The 21,353-nt window shown below is 44.8% G+C and overlaps 1 protein-coding gene across 1 annotated transcript in view; it reads left to right on the forward strand.

Annotated features, from left to right (window-relative positions):
• Window positions 1-21,116: 21,116 nt before the first annotated feature.
• The window catches only part of Rnf217 (ring finger protein 217), a 100,821-nt gene continuing 100,584 nt past the window's right edge, over window positions 21,117-21,353 (forward strand). The window contains exon 1 of the mRNA XM_023714217.1: window positions 21,117-21,295. Coding sequence (XP_023569985.1) covers window positions 21,117-21,295 — 179 coding nt within the window. The remainder of the gene's footprint in view (window positions 21,296-21,353) is intronic.

Genomic DNA, 21,353 nt, shown 5'->3' on the forward strand with positions numbered 1-21,353 from the left:
CTGGTTATATAGAAGTGGAGAAAACATACAAGATTCTACTTCTGATAAAGTGTGCATTCAAATGGAAAAGTCAGCAAGTAAGATAAATTTAAGAAGATAATATTGGGCAGCAAGTATGATGGACAAGCACCTCATCGGAGGTCATGCTTGGGCTGAGACTCAAATGCAGAGAAGGAAACAGCCGTTCAGGAATGGGGTGGTGGTGGCAGAGGGAGTTCGGCTGCTTCAACAGCTGAGTTCAATCCCTGGTGCCAAAAAAGGGAAAGGAGTGGGAGGAAAGTGTGTTCTGAGCAGAAGAAGAGTGGATACAAAGGTGCTGAGGTCTGAGTGTACCGAGCCGAGGACCATGGTGTAGATGGACTAAGCATCATGGAAGTCAATAAAAAGAGAAAACAAGGGCCACATCACATGGTCTTTGCTCAAACAGGAGGCCTGTATATTGATTGTGTTTTGTTACAGCCAGGCGTTGGTGATTATTTCCAAACACAAGCACATCTGCTGAATAAGTCATTAGAAATGGGGTCAACAGGGGCCAAAACATGCAGAGAAATACACGATGGGTGAGTGTTCAGTCGCTCCTGTGTGAGGCCTGTGCACATGGGACACGCACTGAAGAAGTGGGTCGAGGCACCCAGAGACACCACGCGCATCCCAGGTTGAAGGGAACCTCACCTCTCTTGACCAAGACCTGTGTTTTCTAGGCCCCGTGCTACCAGGAAGGGCGGCTACCCGGAAAGAGGCTGCAGCAATCTGATACCGTAGATAAGAATTCTTGTAACTGAGGTCGTATTTGTTTTGTTTTTCTTTCTTGCAATTGTAAATTTTCGTAGCTCAATTTTGTCATGTGGGAGCCTAGTTAATGCTGATTGAATGGACAAAAATGATTCCCTTGTTCTATAAATACTCTGCGTTCTGGCTCTGTGACTGATCCTGCGCCACACACTTGGCATGTCAGTCACAGAAGTGGTTGCCTGGCCTTCAGTGCTGCGGGGGCCACAAGCAGTGGAGCACTTACGAGGTGCTGGGACACCTGTGGGGCTAGGGGTTGACAGCAGGGGCAGTGAGCACTATGAGGACACAGGAGTGTCTCACTTCAAGCCAAGAGGAGCATGAAAGATGAGGATGTACACAAAAAAGTTTCAACTCCTGGAGAAGTGTGTTTCTTTTCCTAAACCCAAAACATCAGTTCTGGTAATAGGCCATAGCAAACAATGCAGTGCAATGAGAAGTTGTTCTGGGAAACACAGGATGCACCTTGGAGAAGCGAATACACCTGAAATCATACTGAATGTGAGAGCTATGTAAAATACTGAGACTAGCCATAAGGAGGAGAAGGCGGCAAGGCCTGTGATTGCCGACATGCAGGTTCCAGGCCACAGGCCTCTGCCATCTCTGGAGAAGATCATTTCCTGTCTTCTGGACCGAAGCTAATTGTAAGGCGGCTTGGCCATCACTGGAAAATTCCCTTCTCCAATGATGATAAAGAGCTGTCCAGAGGTGATAATTTACCACATTTATACTCTCTATAACAATATAGCCCGCACCATCATGTGTGAAGTCTTACAGACACAAGTCAGACAGAGAGTAGTCCTGTGTCCATTAGAACAAGAACATATTCGTTACCAGATAGTTTCCTGAGAAGCCGGTTGGTCACATTTCTCAGAGTCTGTCTTTTCACGACCTAACACTTCATGAGGGCATGGTGGTGCACACCTGTCACCTCAGCACTCAGGAGGCCAAGGCGGGAGGGTCACCCTGAGTTGGAGGCCAGCCTCAGCTGCACAGAGGGCTCAAGAGGGTACATAGCCAGACCCTGTGTCAAACAAACAAACAAACAAACAAACAAATAATAATAATAATAAAAACACTGGAGAAAGGATGAATTTCTATACACAATAATTAGGAAGGATTTGTAGATTTGTCTTCTTTCCATAAAGAATGTAAGTCATATTTATCTGTAACTTACTATCGGAGTCTGCTTCACGTTGCTCAGGGCGAACACCTGACATGTACAACATGGGAACAAGCAGTACGTGTGGCTGGACGTTTCAGTCACCGGTCAGCTCCCTAAGCGGCTCTGGAAACAAAGCTGCCCCTCACCGCAGGGGGCGTGGCCTGCTGACGTCACTTAAGGTCACGCCTCCCACCCACCGGCCACACCCGGAAGTGTGCTTTCCTACTCCCTGGGCAACTCTAAAGTCCATGCGGTGGATGATGACGCTTAAGTGTCGCCGAGACGAAGGGCTTTGTGGGAAATTCCAGAATGCCCCTGGAATCACCTGTGAGCTCTATAAATTACTAACAAACTGAACCTTCCCTTAAGTATACATACATGCATACAAATATAAAATGTTTTTCTTGAAGCTTTTAAGTAAACTAAAAATTTTAAATAAGGTGAACTTTTGGTCATCACCACCACATAATTCCTAGTTTAAATTTTTCCCCAATAGTCTACTGTAAAAGTTTCCAAATGGAAAATTTGAAATGTTATGGTAAACATGCATGAGCCCACCAGTGTGATTCTTCCATGAGCACTGTATTTTATCAAGATCAGCTCATGTGTCACTTTTCCACCCATTAATATGTCTTGCGCTTATTACAATTCAAAGTAAATTGCTGGCGTCTGTGTATTCACCTCAAGCGCTCCACCACACATAGCTGGAATTTATTTCTTCTTTGCTTTCTGAGGTTTTACAAATTTACTTAGTCCTATTCCTCAGCCAGTACCAAGACATCCCTTCAGGAAGGTTCAAACGCTCCTTTTAAAGGGATGCTTTCCTCCATCCCAAGGGCAAATAGTGTTCTGACCTTTTTCTATTGTAGTGTAAAACTTCATAAATGGAAAAAAAAATAGCAGGTACTTTTGTGTTAAGTGTCTGCTGTTCACCATGATATTTTTAAAAATCATCTAGTTACTGTATATATATATATATATATATATATATATATATCTCATTCTTTTTATTTCGGAATAATATTCCATTGCATGTGCATACCACAGATTTTTGCATTTTATAAATAAAATTCTTATAATCATGCTTGTACTAATCTTTTGATGACTTTTTTTGGAGGATCCTCTGCACATTAGCATAGAATTGATTACTGTCCTTTTCAGTGTTTCTATTTCCTTATCTCTGGAAGGAGAGAACTAGCAGTAATTTCCTTATAGTTTCATTCTAGTGATTAAAGGTGACAACATATATGATCAGCTAAGTGCCTGACAGTCAATGCACAGCAAGGACAGAGCTTGATAGCAGCATGAGGTAGAGAGTTGTGGGAATAACAAATTGCAAATGCACAGATTTGCTGGACAACTTTTTTCTTTTCCCCTCTTCCTTGTCACCAAGGGTGCTAATCCATTCTCCTTCCTCATTTTGATGTGTGTGTGTGTGTGTGTGTGTGTGTGTGTGTGTGTGCGTGCGTGCATGACTGGCAGCAGTCATAGTCTCTCCCAGTAGGCTAAGCCATTGTTTTCCAGCCTTCTCTAGACAGCTAGTGGCTGATGTGATCATGTTAAGAATGCAAAGTTTAAGAACCTAAGATGTTCACAGCAGTCTTCTTTTTCTGGCTGCAAAGTTACATACAGAGTGAGCTTTTGCTTATAAAATAAATAGCAGGGGGGCCGAGGAGATGGCTCAGTAGAATAAGCGCTTCGCTGGCAAGCACAAGGGCCTGAGTTCAATCTCTGGTTTCGCCAAAACAAACAAACAAACAAACAAATAAAATAGCATTGTGGGTGGGCCAGCAGCTTTGGCCTTGCTCTGGTGTGGAGCGGTGCACTGGTGACCCTAGAGCCTCACACATCTCGGCTTTGCCCTCTAGGGCTCAGACCACACAGCACCCCACCGTGGCCGGGCTTTTGTGCCCTCAGTCCTTCCAGACTGCCGTTACATGCAAAGGACCTAGCACTGTGTGCTCTCAAGGGTCCCCTATATGGCCCCACAGCTCACTGCCCCCGTAGGAGCTCTGTGGGAACAGGCGCTGTGATAAGCCTCTATGCAGGCCTCCATGCTATTTTTGACATCTACTGAAATCGAGGGGGATGCCGCCTTGGCTACGCATTTGTTTTACTTTTGGTGCCTGCAGAAGCAGTGCCTCAGGGCAAGGACAAAGTGCAGGGCTCGTGCCTCCAAGCCGGTGGCTCAGTCACGCTGGCCTCCTGGCATAAAAAGACACATAGCCTACTGGCCTGCCGGTGTCTCTCACAGCAGAGGGCAGTGGGGGAAGGGACGCTGCAGGTCAGAGACATGCCGATCTTGTTTCATACCTTCCAGGGTCCAGGCCTCTGCCTTCCTTGTCTAAGGAAATGAAATTTGTAGATCCATGTTGCTGTTTCACTTGGATAAAAACCTAGGATTAGAATTACGGGGCCTGGGCAGGAGATAGCTCTGCAGTCTAAGCTCCTGCCTGGCAAGTGCAAGGACTCAACCTCAATCCCCGGTACCACGTGCCACACTGGCCCCAGAATCCAGGGTGTACTGTGCCAGCCACCAAAATTGAGAGTAGTGGCTCACACCTGGAATCCCAGTACTGGGGAGGCTGAGACAGGAGGAGACCCTGTACTAAATAAATAAATAAATAAATAATACAATTTTTAAAAGATTTTTTAAAAAGTATTATTGGGTCTTATGGTATGACTACAAGCCTGACATATTTAGTATTACTCATAAGGTATGTATACAATTTTACATGATAATATATGAGAATATATTTCTCCATATTGCAAGATTTGTTATTATTAGTGTTTTTAATTTTATATAAATTGCTGGAGGTATACAAAAGCACAGTAGGGTTTTAATCTGTTATTATGCATTGTGTCTAGTTGTCCCCTCAAAGCCTCATGCAGTCACTGGGGCACTTCTAGAGTTTGTGATTAATTCATGATCCAATGCTGGGATTATGGGTGTGCGTGCCACACCCACCCTGGGGCAAAGAGCCTGCATACAATAGAAGGAAGGGAGAGAGGCTGGCTAGCTGCCTGAGCCGCTGCTCCTCCCTTGGCTCTTTGCTGATTTCTGCCTCCATGAATATCAGCCCTCTGCCATTGGCCTTGGAGGCAACCGAGTATGGACTGAAACCTGCACTATCTGTGAGCTGAACAAACCGTTCCTTCCTTAATTTTGGGTGTCAGGTATTTTGTCCCAGCAATGAGAGAAAAGTAAGCAAGACATCTGTATCTGCACAAAGACTAATGTGCATACTCCCCCGCCCCCCCCACGCCCCTGTATATCAACCATGATGCGTGGCATAAGATGCACTTTGTGGATGACGGTGCAAACCATGTGCTTATCGCTAATGTTGCAGGATATTTATTCTGCTTAATGCTTATGCAATTTCATCTTGTATTAATTAACATAGATGCCAGGTAATAAGTGTTCTCTGACTTTGATCTTTTCCAGAGTTGCTTTGCATATTCAAGTCCTTTCTGTTTCCATAGAAACTCTGATGCAGTTTCTCAATTCTAATCAATTATATGGGGATGTGGTTGGAATTGAGTTAAGTCTGTGAATCTAGTGGGCAAAACCTGGCATCGTAATGATGCGTCTCCAGCCCTTGACCTTTGTTCAGCTTTCCAGTATTCATCTCTTCCCTAAGAGCTCAGCGTATTTTGTAACTTCCAAGGCAGCACACTTTGGCATCTCTTGTTAAACATATTGTTTCAGTCTCCCTCATAAAATCATCTTTTATCTCACTTTCGTATTGTTGCTAATACATAAAAACACCGTAAAACTACTGTGCTTATTATATTAAAATATTTGTGCCGACTTTGCAGACTTTTCTTTGAAAATGAGTAAACCCTCTGTAGGGAAAGGCCCACCTTCCTTCTCTCTCTAGCGCCACTGTTTTCCTTATGCTCGTTGAGACTTCTGATACAATGTTGGGTAGAGATGGTTGCACAGGTGCTATTAGGTTGTCTGACAGAGCATCATAAAACTGGAAATCAGAATGACTCAGGAGAAACCATTTCTCAGAAACAAAGAGGTAACTGTTGTTTCAAACACTTGTGCAGAGCTCAGAGAAGTGAAAAAGGAGCAATCTGCCCAGGATACACAGCATTGAATGCATTTTGTTCTCTTCCTTCCTCTAGGATAGGAATTATTTTGGTGTCATTTTTCTTCACCTGCAAGCCATTTCTATATAAAATGTCATTTTTCTCTTTGCCTTAAAATAAAAATGCCAAAGAAGCTACTTTTTAATTACTTTTTAAAAAGTTTTATGATGGTCATAACTTATTGCTGATTTTGATGAGTTGTTTATTTCAGTCCTGTGATTGTACCTTGTGTTTATATACAGCTCAGCAAGGAAGAAGAAAACGAACACAACCACACTCAGCAGTGCAAAATTTTTTTTTAAAAAGTGTCATTTTGTATTCAGCTGTCAGCGATTTTATGTGATGAGCAGTGGTTGACCATTTTTATATTTATCCTGTTTGCAGTTGGGTACAATCTTTAATTACTAAATTAAAGAATTTTGGGTTTTTTTCCTTAATTGTTTTTCACCTCACTATCTCTCATCCCTCAATCTAAGGCTCTCTATTTCTATCTTCCTTTTCTTTTTCTGGCATCAGGAACAAACTCAGGGCCTTGCAGGTGCTGCACTGCTGAGCTACCCGGGCCTGCTTCTTCATTTCTTGCATAGCAGATATTTTGTACTTGTCCTTAGCTACTTGAGGACTTGAAATGTTTTTACTATACTAAATGATTTGACTTACCAAATTTTGAGTTTTACCAGTCCTGATCATCACTATTTTATTCTTATACTATGATAAATATATTTTTTAAATTAATTTTATTTGGAAACAAATAGCAATGAGACAGTTTCAAAACAGGTTAATTAGGACATTTACAATAATTAATACATTGCATATTGTTGTTTTTGTAGTAGTTATTCATAGTACAAGATGCAGACATGGTATCCTATCCAAACACTATTAGTACAAATCTTCCTTCTTGTTGAATTAAGAGAAAGTGGCTTTATATCTATTCTAACTATTTTGTATATACAGACACTAAATGTTCCTTCATTTGCATGCCTCTTTTTTGTTTAGTTTTGTCAGAGATGGGTATTCCATTGCCATTTGAATATTGTAGGTGTGTGAATTCAGCAAAATAATCCAATACAGTCCAGTAGTCCATAATAGTTGTGGGTTATCCATAGGACTGGCAATGTAGAAGTTGTTGACTTGAGCTTTTTACAGCTCAGCATATTAATATGGCTTTACTTTTTATACCTCGTTTTTATACTTTTCTGCTGGATGGTAAAGACCAAGATAAAGCAAGACCTATATAACCAGAAATGTAACTTTTGTATCTGATAAAGTCAGTCAAATCCCCTCAGGATTTATCCTGAAATCCCGTACCGCAGTTTGTCAGTGTCAGCCATATGGATGAGTCATGGCCATTGCTTGACCAATTTGCTCTCTGTGAAAGCCTGAGAGAATGTTTTCTCTCCATGTGACTCTCCTTAGACACACTCTACATCATCGATCACTTTCCTCTGAGGCCCATAATCTCCTTGATCAGAAGATTTGTAACTCACCACTGAGTTACACAATGTTACAGTACAGGTTCACTTATGTCCTGAGTCCTCACTGACCTTGAATGGCTAGGGTCAAAATGCTGGCTGTCCTTGCAGCCCTTCTTTTTACTAATGTTTCATCTGCAAACTTAAGTTGTTAACCCTGCAGAAGAGAAGCTTAGTGATACCCTATAACATAGGCAGTTGAGCTTAACCTCACTATCTGTCTGAATGTCAAACATCTTAGACATAACATTTTCTATCAAGGAGATTATGGGGCCACAAAGGAAAGTGATCGATGATGTAGAGTGTGCCTAAGGAGAGTCACATGGAGAGAAAACATTCTCTCAGGCTTTTACAGAGAGCAAATTAGTTAAGCAATGGCCATGACTCATCCATATGGCTGACACTGACAAAGGATCTACAAAGTGTGGTACGGGGTTTCAGGATAAATCCTGAGGGGATTTGACTGACCTTATCAGATACAAAAGCTACATTTCCGGTTATATAGGTCCTGCTTTATCTTGGTCTTAACCATCCAGCAGAAAAGCATAAAAATGAAATATAAAAAGTAAATCCATATTAATATGCTGAGCCATGAAAGCTCAAGTCAACATGTCACTTCTGACATGGCCAGTCTTACAGAACACCCACTACTATTATTGTTTTTGTAGTAGTTATTCATAGTACAAGATGCAGACATGGTATCCTATCCAAACACTATTAGTACAAATCTTCCTTCTTGTTGAATTAAGAGAAAGTGGCTTTATATCTATTCTAACTATTTTGTATATACAGACACTAAATGTTCCTTCATTTGCATGCCCCTTTTTTGTTTAGTTTTGTCAGAGATGGGTATTCCATTGCCATTTGAATATTGTAGGTGTGTGAATTCAGCAAAATAATCCAATACAGTCCAGTAGTCCATAATAGTTGTGGGTTATCCATAGGACTGGCAATGTAGAAGTTGTTGACTTGAGAATGTATACAATGTATACTATTGGACTATATTGGATTATTTTGCTGAATTCATGCACCTATAATATTTAAATGGCAATGGAATACCCATCTCTGACAAAACTAAACAAAAAAGGGGATACAAATGAACGACCATTTTGTATCTGTATATTCAAAATAGTTAGGATAGATATATAGCTACATTCTCTTAATTCAATGAATAAAAAGATTTGTTCTAATAGTTTTGTAAACAGGATATCATGTCTGCATCTTGTACAATGAATACCACTAAGACAGCAATATGCAATGCATTAATTTTTGAAACTCTCCTATTAATTGTATTTGAAACTGTCTCGTTGCTATTTGTTTCTCAATAAAGTTATTGGGAAAAAAACCTGCTGAAGATTCTCAGGATCATTCCTTTAACCATCTTGTGCATATAAATGTATGGTTTTGCCCCTGTCGTGTTTCCTATAGAAAGGTATAACATAATTAAAAAGAAAGTGAGAACTTAAGGAGTAAACAGTGAAGAGAGGGCAAGGAAGAAAAGCTACAATAAATTTAAACCTTGTAAATTTTGTGCTTTTCCACTGTAGCTTTCACTGGCTTCTATTTGTGTGTGTGTGTGTGTGTGTGTGTGTGGCCAGGTCAGCCCACCCTGGGAGCGAGGCTGGCATGGCATGTGGTGCCAGGGATCAAATTGCTGTCTTCTGCACCTGCCTGAGCTTGCCTAAGCAGGTGCTTTAGACTGCTGAGCTATCTTGCCGGCCCCTGCTGAGCTATCTCACTGGCCCCCACTGTGTTCTATTTTATAGTATTTGAACACTTGCTAGATTTTAAAATATTCATTGTGAGAAGATAGCTCAGTAATCATAAACATAATTATGCACAAAGCCATCCCTGCTAGTTCCAGCATCTGGATTATCCTGTAGATGCTTTTCATGGGCTACTTTGTCTTCTAAAAATGAGCTTCACTTTCACGGGGCTTGTACCACATGACTTTGGACTTAATACAGGGCATGAGAAATAACATATTGTAGGGACTCTCAGTTTTTCATATTGCTCCAAATTGTCGGTTGTATTTTTTATTCATTTATATACTTTTCTTTAGTAAGTAGTTAACTGGACTAGGCTTACACTCTGATATCTTTGTAGCAACTAGCCTCTCTCTAATTACTGCACCCTTGCTGGGCTGCTTCTTGTTTAGGGTCAGCCAGAATGAGGCTCAGCCTCTAGCTCTCTGTGCGTGGGAGTCCTTCTTCCCCTGCTGGTCACCGAAGTTTTGTGTTATGGTTTGTGTCTAGTTGTCCCTCCGCAAAGCCTCATGTAAGTCCTGGAGCAGACAAGGCTCCAGGAGCAGCGGGAGGCTTGAGGGGAGGAGCCAGAGAACCAGGACGTGGCTTTAGGTGTGGGGCCAGAGGCAAACCTTTCAACTGGTGATGCACGGCGCCCCCCACTAAGGCCAGTGGCCTCTCTCTGAGGTGTGGAGTCAGTCATCCTGGACAAGGAGGCACCCCAGCCTCTCTTCCGGACCCTGTAGCATGGGCAGCGGTGTTGACATTTATGGACATGTGGCCCTTAGAGATGGACTAAGCTAATGATCCCGGTAAGCTACTAATATCATAGAGGAGAAATTGGAGCACAGTGATTATGTGATTGAAACATCAGCACATATCAGCTGTGTCTAGTTGAGCTATGGAGAACTTATCTCTGAAATTTTATTCTGTAACATACAACAACGTACGACTAACTCCGTCTTTGTCTCAGGCATATTTAACACCACGTGATTTACGAGCTCCTAGGACTCACAGGGAAAGCTTGAATGACATACGTAGGACAAATGGTGTGAACTGAGAATCAGAACGTTCTCTGCTTATTTTTTCTAAAGATTTATTTATTTATTTGGTACATGGTCTTGCTACACAGCTCAGACTCATAGTGATCCTCCTGTCTCAGCCTCCCCAGTGCTGGGATTACAGGTATGTGTCACCACACCTGGTTTTGGTGGCCGGCACTGCCTGGCTAGGGTACCTGGTGTCACAGCATGCAATACAGGGGATCAAACCTGGGTCCTTGTGCTTGCCAAGCAGGCACTTAGATGGCTGAGCTGTCTCCTCAGCCCAAGAATCATAAAATTCTTAGTATCTCTAAACAAAAGTATGCCCTATGATGTTTAATAAACATCTTTAAAAATACTCATCCTTCCTCTTCTTCCTACCGCTGATCCTTCTTTTTATTAATTGTTCATACTCCAGAATTCAGGAAGATCCAGTAAAGCTAGCACTCTTACTCTTTCTTTGGACTCTTTCATTTCTGTTCTTTTCAAGTAGGTTTAAGACCAAAGGCTTCTAGCTGTTCATCCTTCAGTATCTTTTTTTCTTCTCTTTTAGACAGAATTATGTTTCTAGTACAGTGGAGGGGAACTACCTCTAAAATGACAGACAGTCAGTATTCCAGATCTGTGGGGAAAATTTTGTGAGTTCTTTTTTGTTGGGTTTTAAACCTTAAACGTAAAAAGGCACTTCTCTGGAAGGGTTTACAAAAACAGGTATGGGCTATAGTTAGCCATCTTCTATGTATTAGAAATTCTTACTGTACAATATTGTTGAAGAAATAAAGGAGAAACTCTATATGGAACACATTGTAAATCATGTTGTAGATATGTGCGATGTTATGACTAATGGAACCAACTATCCATTGCCACGTGGAGAGAAGCACAAGTGGCAAAGGACTTGAGTGGTGGTTGTTGGTGTGGGGATGATCTAGAAAGTTCTGGAACATGCTAGAGTCAACAGAGTAAGAGATGATGTTTTCCAAATAGTAGGGCAAGACTCTACCACCTATACCCTGAGCCACAAAAGGTGGAAGAACCACCAACACACGCATGACTTCACTAGGTTTCTGTGAAGTTAAGCTTAGCAAAAAGAAACTGATTGCTTTGGGATTAGAGGAAAATGCTATAATCAATCATCTTAATCATTTCTAGCCAAGAACGTACCATAACTTTTAAAAACATTTTTAAAATTTTTTATTTCTTTATTTGGTCCAGGGTCTCACTACACAGCTCAGATTCATACTGATCCTTCTGTCTCAGCCTCCCCGGTGCTGGGATTACAGGCATGCACCACCACGCCTGTTTTCAGTGGCTGGTATGGCATGTAGTACCAGGGATCGAATCCAGGTCCTTGGGCTCGCTAGGCAGCTGCTTAGACCACCGAGCTACTTCCCCAGTTGGATGTACCATAATTTGATATTTTCATAATTTGATGTTAATGTGTATCTTTCAGCAACTGAAATTTGTCTTCAGTTACTTTTCTAAACTTTTATTACATACTCTTTTAAATGAGTATTATAAACTTAAAGGTGAATAATTGTTGCCTTTTGGCTCATAAAAATGAGGATTACATCTACATTTCAAAATACTTTATTTATCATAACTTTTGCTAGGAGAAGCAAAGAAAATACCTAAGAATCAGGTCTTATTTTATTCAGGGGCACTAACACTTATGACTGAGAACCTTAAAGTTATTCTCCAAAAAAAAAAAAAAAAAAAAAAAAAAAAGAGTTAGCCTCATTTTATTTTTCCTGTGAATTTAGAATTATTCTCTTACGTTAATGTTTGTTAATGCACATTGCAGTGCACAATAATTACATGCATGGGGGAGTTGGTGCGGGGGCACATCACATCTTAAATTTGTTTTACACCCCTTCCTCCTTCTCCTCAGCCCCCTCCACCACTTTCTCTCCTTCCCTTTTCCAAAAGCTCTGTTCCCGTTTCTGATTTGTCTACCTTTTCTTGCTCTTTATCTGTATTTTGAGTTTCTCATGTAAGACAAACATGTGATAGTTAAGTCTGTCAGGCTGATTTATTTCACTTAACATGGTCTCAAGGTGTGTGCAGTTTCCTACAACTGCCTCAGATTCACAGGATTTTTCTCAGTAACGTAGGAGATTCCCTAGAGCAGGGACTGAGCAAGCGCATCTTCATGACTCACTAGAGCAGCAGAGCCCGCAGGCCCGGCCTCCCACACCAGGCCACGGTGGCCCACAGGCACCAGGCTGAGAAACCGGCACAGCAAAGGCATGCTGAGGAGGGGCGGGAAGACCTGGGCTGGAGCGCTGCTCCATTGTAATTTCATAATCTTCCAGTCATACCTAAAATTGGAAGCAAATAATTAAAGAATAAGTATCATGTGTCACAAAACCATGCGAAGCACATTGACTAACTCTGTAGCTTACTTTCTTGATGGAAAGTGGGAAGCGTTGAGTTGGTGGATGAGGACCAAGGAGAGACTGGCACTTGCAGTTAAGGGAAAGGGGAGGGAAGCCCCAGAACCCCACCACCCAGTCAGAGCGGGAGGGGAAGCTCTGCCAAGAGAGCGACGCGCACACAGGGAGCTCAGCCTCAACGGCTGCTCCTGAGTCACACGAACTTCTAGCATTTCTCATGGGACTTGCTGACTTCTATGACTAACACTGGGACTTTTCACACAATGTGAGTAACAAAAGAAACTACTTTTCAAATGTAGAATTCAGAAATAACTCAACTGGATTAACTGGCAAACTTTCTGTCTTTGTAAGAAAGGCACAAAAATGACAGGTCCAAAATCAGAATATAAAAAGGGAAAGAAAAGAAAAGGACAAACTTTGGAGTTTGGGGTAATATTTAACTCCTGTGTCCCTTGCACCTAATTACCTGTGTTACTATATCTTATAAACCCCTCCTCTAATAGGGACTACCTACCAGTTGATATGTGTTCACTGGACACTAACTATGGGTCAGGTACACTTCTATCAATGGGGGGAAAGAATAGAAAACTGAAAATGTCCTTGTTCTCATGGCACTCAAAGGAAGGTAGACAACACATAAAGGCACAAACACATACCAAATCAGTGGAGTACTGTGAGGGAGAGAGGTGATGGACGGGTGGCATAGTGGGGGTGCTCGATCTCGGTTGTTAAAGGAGGCTGCTCTGGCAAAGGGATATTTTCAACAGAGGCCCAAACAGAGTTGGGCATGGAGGCCAAGGCCAAGCAGGGAGACCTTGACCAAGCCCTGCAAGGAGAGTGCAATCGGGACAGTTGAGGAAGAGAGAGGGGGCAGCACAGGTCTGAAATGATTGAGCAGGAAGGACTGCGGGTGCATAGGGAGGGTGCACCACATGAAAGGCCTGGTGGACCCCTGGGTTCTTCTCTGGGACCCAGGAAGCCAGGGGGGCCCTGCCACTCCTCACCCTCATCCAGGCTAGGTAACCATGCCGCCTCAGTAGGCTGGTAGCTCCTGCGCCTCTTTTCTCATAAATGTTCTTACTTTGACATGTAATCAAGTTTTCTTAAACCCACAATAGATCCTTATTCTTCTGTTGAAAATATTCCCCCTCTCCCAGAATAAAACAAAGCAGAAACAAGAAGACACCCGGTCAAATCACGTGCAAGGTAATCAGACCCATGGGTGAGAACCTCCAAGGAAGACTGACAGGGACACAACTGGAGGTCTGGGACAGCTTGGTCATGGGGCTGATCATGACAGCTGGACAGAGTTTAGGTCATGAATAGGGGTGCAGTACCCTGGGATTAGAAAATGAGGGGGCAGTATCTTTCCATATGGCCTGAATTTTGTCACCCCTAAAGATCTGCAACACCCTATCCCCCAGTGCTTTGGAATGTGGTGCCTTTAGGAGCCAGGACTGCTGCAGACGGATTAGGTCCACATGTGTCACACCAACATGAGGCGCGCATTTAACCCAATATGAGGAGTGTCCTTAGGAGGAGGACAAGACACACAGGGCTAAAGTCCCAGGGAAGGGCAGCCCTCTGAGGACAGAGGGTAGAGCACTGTGGCTAAAGCAAGGCCAGGCACTGTTTCAACATCAAAGCTGGGAAGAGCAAGGAAGCATCTTCCCTGCCGAGAGCATAGCCCAGCAAGTACCTCGATCTCAGGCTGCAGCCTGCAAAACTGGGAGAAAACGAATTTCCATTGCTGCAAGGGTTACAGTTCATTATAGCATTTATTGATTGCCATCCCACAGCCCTGGGAGGGGAGCACCCCTTGCATTGGCCCAGAGCAAGAAGCTCTCGGAATCAGGAGATAGCAGCACACATGGCTGTTCTCAGGGGACCTGCCCAGGACACAGGGTCTGGGCCAGTTGAGAGCAGGAAGAATCAACACCCAGCTCTGATCACCTGGCAGTGCTTTCCACTGGCTGAAGAGAATGGGAAGCAGAGGATGACTGGAGCCCTTGATGTGTGTCCCAGGGCCAACACCAGAGCTCAGAGTGGACAACACAGTAGATAGGATCGAGAAGGGCAGAGGGAACCACCCTGCCCCGAGTCCCGGACAGTTTAGGGCCAGCTTACCTTTCCTGTCTCAGCTCTGTCTTTTCTTCACAAGACATGTCTGACCAGACGCCCTGGCTCATGGCTGTCACCTGGTCTGTGCCTGTTGGCCTTCTGGACACTGTCCTTGCTGCGTTCTCCAATGGAAACCTCTAACCTCACCTTCCAGGTCTTCCTAAAGCTGTCCGTGATGTGCACAGCAGAAGCCACCACTCACGTCCCCAAATCTGCCGATACTCTAGTTAAGGGTCTGCCATCTCTATTTAATCTCAAGATTCCTCTGGGTTTGGACTGAATTATATTCACTATTTATAAGCCCGAAGTCTACCAAAATGATGCACACAAGGTAGAGATTAATACATAGGATTACATGAGAAATAATAATTTTAGTCTTGAAAGGAACCCTAGGTGTTCCATTACACAAAAGTGAAAAGATGACAGGTGATGGACCCAGGTCAAAGATGTCCCTTTGCTCCATTTCCCGCTCTTTCCTGTGATGATGGAACAGATATGCTCACAGAACTAAGAGTGACAGAGTCACAAAAATGCCAGAAAAAGCTCAAATGTAAATGAATTCGGAAGATGTCAATAGAAAGACATTTTTGTGTTGAGAATTTTTGTAAAAAAAGAAAACAGTATTTGAGAAAATATTTTGAGCTTTTGGGCTGTATCGACACCACAGTGTTTGCGAAGCAGCTTGTGGCATTTAGCATCCCTCAAAGGCAGCTGGGTTCCCCCATTCCGGTATGGTGGCAGAGTGTTGAGAGAAATAGATAAAATTATTTTCCATAATTTATAAATAAATACAGCTAGGGCTAGTAAGATCACTCAGCAGACTAAGCACCTGCTTAGGCAAGCACAGGGACTGAGGTTCAATCCCTGGCAACCTAGGCCACACTGGCCCTGCCCCTGGGCACACTGAGCTGACCACTGAGTCTGTAATCCCAGTGCTGGGGAGGCTGAAAACAAGAGGATCACTCTGCGGCTCGGACTTGTAGTGAGACCCTGTACCAAATACATTTTTTTAAAAATTATAAATAAATAAATACAACGGAATGGCTAAAGCTGCTGGCTTAGAATCTTCCAGAATCCTCCTGCTAGACGTCGTCAAACACAGTATCATTGGTTATTCTATGGAGCCCATATAGTAGAATGGCCAGTTCCTTGTCTGTTATCTGAGAAGACAAACACTTGTTTGAGAGGGAAAAAAAAAAAATCACACGAGAAAATGCGTTTTCTCTTCTTATATTAAGCCTTTTACTCCTGAAGTAGTGGATGCTGTCTGTATCTTTTCAGTGATATCTTTCTGCTTGGGATAACTGAGAATCTGTGACAGTTATTGGACTTTGGCTTTTTCAATGTTGCGTTCTTAGGGCCCTTCGCAGGTAAGATAATGTGCTAGAAGTGTTCACAGAACTCGGGGAGGTGTTTGCCTCACAGTCATGGTTTACTACAGCAAGAGGATGGGGGATTCTGAGGAAGAGCAGACCAGGAGCAGGCTGGTGGTGCAGGTTGGGCTGGGAGGACCAAGGCAGAGTCCAGTTGTCCTCTGCCTGCGGAACCGTGGGGGCTCTCAGCAGCAACATGCGGCAATCCATGACCACCTGGGAAGTTCACCCAGGTCTCAGCAGCCCAGGCTTTCCCAGGGGTTGATGTGGACCACACTGCTGGCCTGCACAGGTGACCCTGTTCCCTAAGCCCTCCAGAGGGCAAGCTGATCCCACAGACCCCGTGTGGCTCCCTGCCCACCACAGATGGTACCGTAGGCACAAATGATGGCTGGCCTTGGGACCTGTGAACAATGACTCCCCAGCAGGCCACGCCTCGGGCCACCTCCCCGGAGCCAGAGCAAGGATGAGCTCCCTGGCCGCTCAAGGTCACTGCCTGCCCCTGGAGTGCACTTCAGAATGCCTTAAGGCTTCTGGAGACTGGCGTCTTCAGTGGAGCTTTCTGCACAAGGCCTCAGGTTTCCAATCTGAAGCCAAGCTTGCCAGCCTTGGGCATCAGCTATTTTTCATGGAGTCCTCAGGCCAAATGAACTCGCTCACAGTCACCTGGCCCAGTCAATGAACAGTAGCAGTTTGCAAAGCGTGTGACAGGACTCACTGTGGCTCCCCTGAGCATTTCAGTACCCCTGGCGGGCGCGTTTGCTAAAGCTCTTCAGGAGGCCTGCCACAGATGGGAAGTCAGAGCCCTGGCGACGGCTTCAGTCACCACACAGAGGCATTATTTCACTGTTTATTTTCTTTGAAACTGTTTTGTTGGGATCTAAACATATACAGAATGCTTGGTACTAGAGTTCTATGTGCACAGGTAGCATCTGTCCTGGGCAGTACAAAGTGTATTACAAATGCGGCAGCATTAACAGTATAGGAAAAAAAGCAATGAAAATTACTCTCTTTCAACAAATCAGTAAATTAAATTTTCCAGTGCTCGACAGAGACCTAATAGATATCCAAGAAATGTTTGTTGAAGTGAATTCTAACAAGGAAAGGAGGACTGGCTTATCTTACTTTGTCATGGGTATGGGTGCAAGTAAGGCTGACGACGCTTCATCTATTTCTCTGTTCCTGGGAAGAAATTGATTCACTGTTAAGAAAAAAAAAAACAAACACTTTGTCATCCTATTGTAAAACCAAAACTAAAGAACCTATGCTATGGATTTAAAAGTATCAACTATGTTTGAGTTTATTTATTAGAATGCTGTTGTCACTAGAGGGGTGTACCAGTGCTTGCTACAGACACAGATTTAGCATGAGGTCTACAAATATGTAAGGACTGGCAAGATTGGAGCACGTGGCAACCCACGGGGGTGGGGGAGCGCAGAGGGCGCCTGTGCACTGCAGACCCAGCAGACCCAAGAATGCAGCCGAAGCCTGGAGCTCACCACAGCGTGCTGTGTGAGTCTGAACCAGGAGGCTGAAGGTCTGCAGCGCAGGCTGAAGGCTCTGTGCTGGAAGCCAGGAGATGACGCCCAGGGAGAAGGGGAGGTCTGGACTCTTCCTCCAAAGGAGCAGAAGCGAAGTTCCTTCTTCCCTTTTGTTCCTTCCAGGCCACCGGCCCATTGGTTGCTGTCACTCACACCCAGGGCGGGACTGTGTCTTCATCACATCCCTGGACCACACCTAGAACTGTGTTGATCCATTAGTCCGGTGTTTCTTACTCAAATTGACGCAACAGTTAGCTAATACCAGGGGTTTCCCCTTCAGGAAAATGAAAACAGATGAGGCATCACAGAGAACAATGGTAAAGTATACTGCCCAAGAGCCACTGGATTTGTACTTCCCCTTCTTTGTAAAACATTACCCATATGGCCGGCCAGATAGCTCAGCAGACTAAAGCGCCTGCTTAGGCAGAGTGCAGCAGCTCAGGTTCAATCCCTGGCATGCCCTTCCGGCCCAGCTTGTGGGGTGTGTAGAGACAGCGATTGAGACTGGGTGTGGTGGCGTTCTCCTGAAATCTCAGTGCTCGGGAGGCTGAAAACAGGAGAATCGCTGGAGTCTAATCTACGCAGTGAGACCCTGTAGACCCTGAAACCCTGTTCTAGATATAAAACAAAAAAAATTACCCATGGACTTAAAAAAAATGATAGTACAGAGAAAAAACTTGAGGCCTGTAACATAGCTGAACAGACTAAAGCGCCTGCTTAGGCAAGTTTAAGCAAGTGCAGAGACTGCAGTTCCGTCCCTGGCACCAGCCCCGCCCCCAAGGGCAGGCTGAGCAGGCCAGAATCCTGGTGTGGTGGTGCACACCTGTAATCCCAGTGCTGGGGAGGCTGAGACAGGAGGATCACTATGAGTCCGAGCTGCATAGTGAGACCCTGCAACAACCAAATACACATTTAAAAAGAATAAAGAATAAAGAAAACATTCTTTGATTAGGGAAGTATCCTCTGTCAAATCCACAATACGAATAGGATTATGAAATGGTGCTAAACTTCTGTGATAACCTATGCTGAAAGCTTCTAAGTATATCAACTTTTTTCTCCAAAAAGTTGAGTTTTAGCACATTATCCTATGGTACATTAGGAATGTATGCAGTGGTTATGTTTGATGTTAATATGTATATTAACCATAGTATACAGTTTATTAAAATCATAAATTATCTAATATAATGGAAATGCTTAAATTATGACGTACAGCACAATAGGACATAGTAGCACATCATGGTAAGGTACAGTGTAGCAGAAAATCCCCTCTGTACACTCTGTTTCAGTTGCCCAGGTGATAGCTCTGATTCTAGTTCCGGTTGCTTCTGCCTCCTAGAAAGGGCTGGTCACTGTGGCGCATACTGTCAGAGCCAGGCCCCAATGGACAGGCCACTCTGCCGCTCTCCTTTCTGCTGGCTTACCCCACATAAGTCCTAGACCGCCAGAGATGAGGACCTGGTGCTCTGGGAATGATCCCAATCAGTGTTCATTGTCATAAATATATCTGCCTCCAAATCCTGGGGTCATTTTAGTGGTTTTGCTTTCTGTTGCAACAGCATTAAAATTTCTTACGTCTTACATGCACAGATGCAATGCCAGTATGAAACCTATCAATGTGGGAAAGGGTGTCGTGGCTATTTGGGGCAGTGGAGGAGGTAAAGTCTCTTCCTTCCTCTCTCCATCCTGCCTAGCTTTTGTTACTTTTAAAATGTGAACAAATTCTTCTGTTCAGTCTTCCTGTAAACTTGATGTCCAGGATAAGCCTGGGAGTAACAGAAAAAGTAACACTGAGGAATGACCAAAAGCCACTGCCATTTCTGTAGCACAGCCCTTGGGCTGAAGCCTCCTTTCACGAAGGCAAAGTTCACTGTGGATTAAAATGTGATGAAATGACACTGGAGCAGGAAGGTAAAGCACGAGTGGACACTGTGGTGTCGTATCTACAACTGTGTACAGCTTGCCTGAGCTCTGAGAATCTTAACTTGGTGGTATTAACTAAGCAGAATTTTTGGAACAGTTAGGACTTTCCATCAGCCCTTTCTAAGGATAATCATCCTTTCAAGAGAAAATAATCCAGCAGCACAATCATCAGTGGTGCTTGCCGTGCACAGGGAAGCTGATGACAGAATCAACTGCTTACCTGTGCACCTCATTTCTATACTGCTGAGTCCTGGGGTCCCAGGCTGCACGCAGAGTGTGGGGCCTGGATGTGGGTGAAGGCGGGGATGGGAGCCACGTGGTGCTACTGTCACAGAGCAAAAGGTCCCGCAGGGAAGAATCACAGCAAGAACCAGGGCTGCCTTTCAAGACAAAGGTGTGAGTGGCCAGCGGGAGTCCCAGTGGCCTCCTCTAGTTGGGTGTGCGCCAAGAAGCGCCAGCTCTGGTGAGCTGGACCCCAGGGATGGACAACAAGATGGCCACGCTGCAAGATCAAGTCCTTGGAACCCACGTGACAAGTGGACAAGAGAAGAACCCCCCCCAAGTTACCTGATGGCTTTGAGGGGTTTGACTGTACACATGATGGGGACAAACTTTTTTTTTTCAGACATCCACTATTTTCTTGTCCTTTTCTCAGCTGTGTTGCCCAGAAGACAGATCATTTCTCTTGTCCCTCTGCAAAGAGCAGGACACGGGGGCGCACACGTGGGCTTCTCTCCCCTGCCTAGAAAACAAGAAGCACTCTAGTGTGATTCAAGAAACAGCAGTTACCACAAAACCTTTTAGCCAGGTGGGGAAAAGGCCCCGAGAAGTGTTGAACCTTCCAACGCAGAAACCTCCGTTCTAGGGTCAGACCGATGTCAGCCACAGCTTTCAGAGCAGTGTGATTCAGTGCCCCGGGCCCAGGGATGGGCTGCTCCCCTGCGCCCCGCTTCTGTCCAGCCAGGGATTTGCAGGTGATCTGACAACAGCCCAACAGCAGCCTCAAGACTAAACACTACCAGTTGCAGCAGCAGCACTTGTACACACTTCCAGCTCTTTCCTGTCACATGAATGTGCACACTGAATTTCTTCTCAAAATAATAATAATAAAGGCTTTGTCTCGCCAGGAGGTTCTCCGTGGGCTGAGAGAACTACAGCGCCCGCCCGTTTGCCCGTGTCTAGGGGCTCGCACGTCCTGTGAGGTCCAGACATACTGTGCACGGTTAGCTGCAGCTCAAGGCGCGGCCCTGGGAGCCTCCAGACGCTCGCAGGTCAAGAACCGAGGCAGAGCTGCACGGCGCCCTGGTCGTCCGCTCGCCCACCCGGGGGGCTCTGCCTTCGCTGCCCATCTAAGGGCGTTCAGAAAGAAACATTTTCTAAAGACCAACAAAGCCATTTCCGGAGAGACTGGGGAGGGACAGGGAGGGGACACAGATCTCCAGGCTGAGCTCCCTGGATGGAACAGGTTCCTCGGTGCGTGTGTGCGGAGCGTGAGCGCGGACTCGCGGCGGAGGCGGGGCGGACGGACGGACAGTCGGACAGACGGAGGGCCGACGGGCAGCGGACGAGCGGCACCCTCTCGGCCTGGCCTCGGGGCAGCAGCACGGCTGGGGCCTCTGCGACGGGCGTCAGGGGGTCAGCTGGGCCAGGGCTGCGCCCGCTGCGGCCTGCGGGGGGCGCCGGGCCGGGCCGG

This window comes from Octodon degus, unplaced genomic scaffold, assembly GCF_000260255.1.
Source record: "Octodon degus isolate 3935 unplaced genomic scaffold, OctDeg1.0 scaffold00034, whole genome shotgun sequence".
In the NCBI taxonomy this organism is placed as follows: domain Eukaryota; kingdom Metazoa; phylum Chordata; class Mammalia; order Rodentia; family Octodontidae; genus Octodon; species Octodon degus.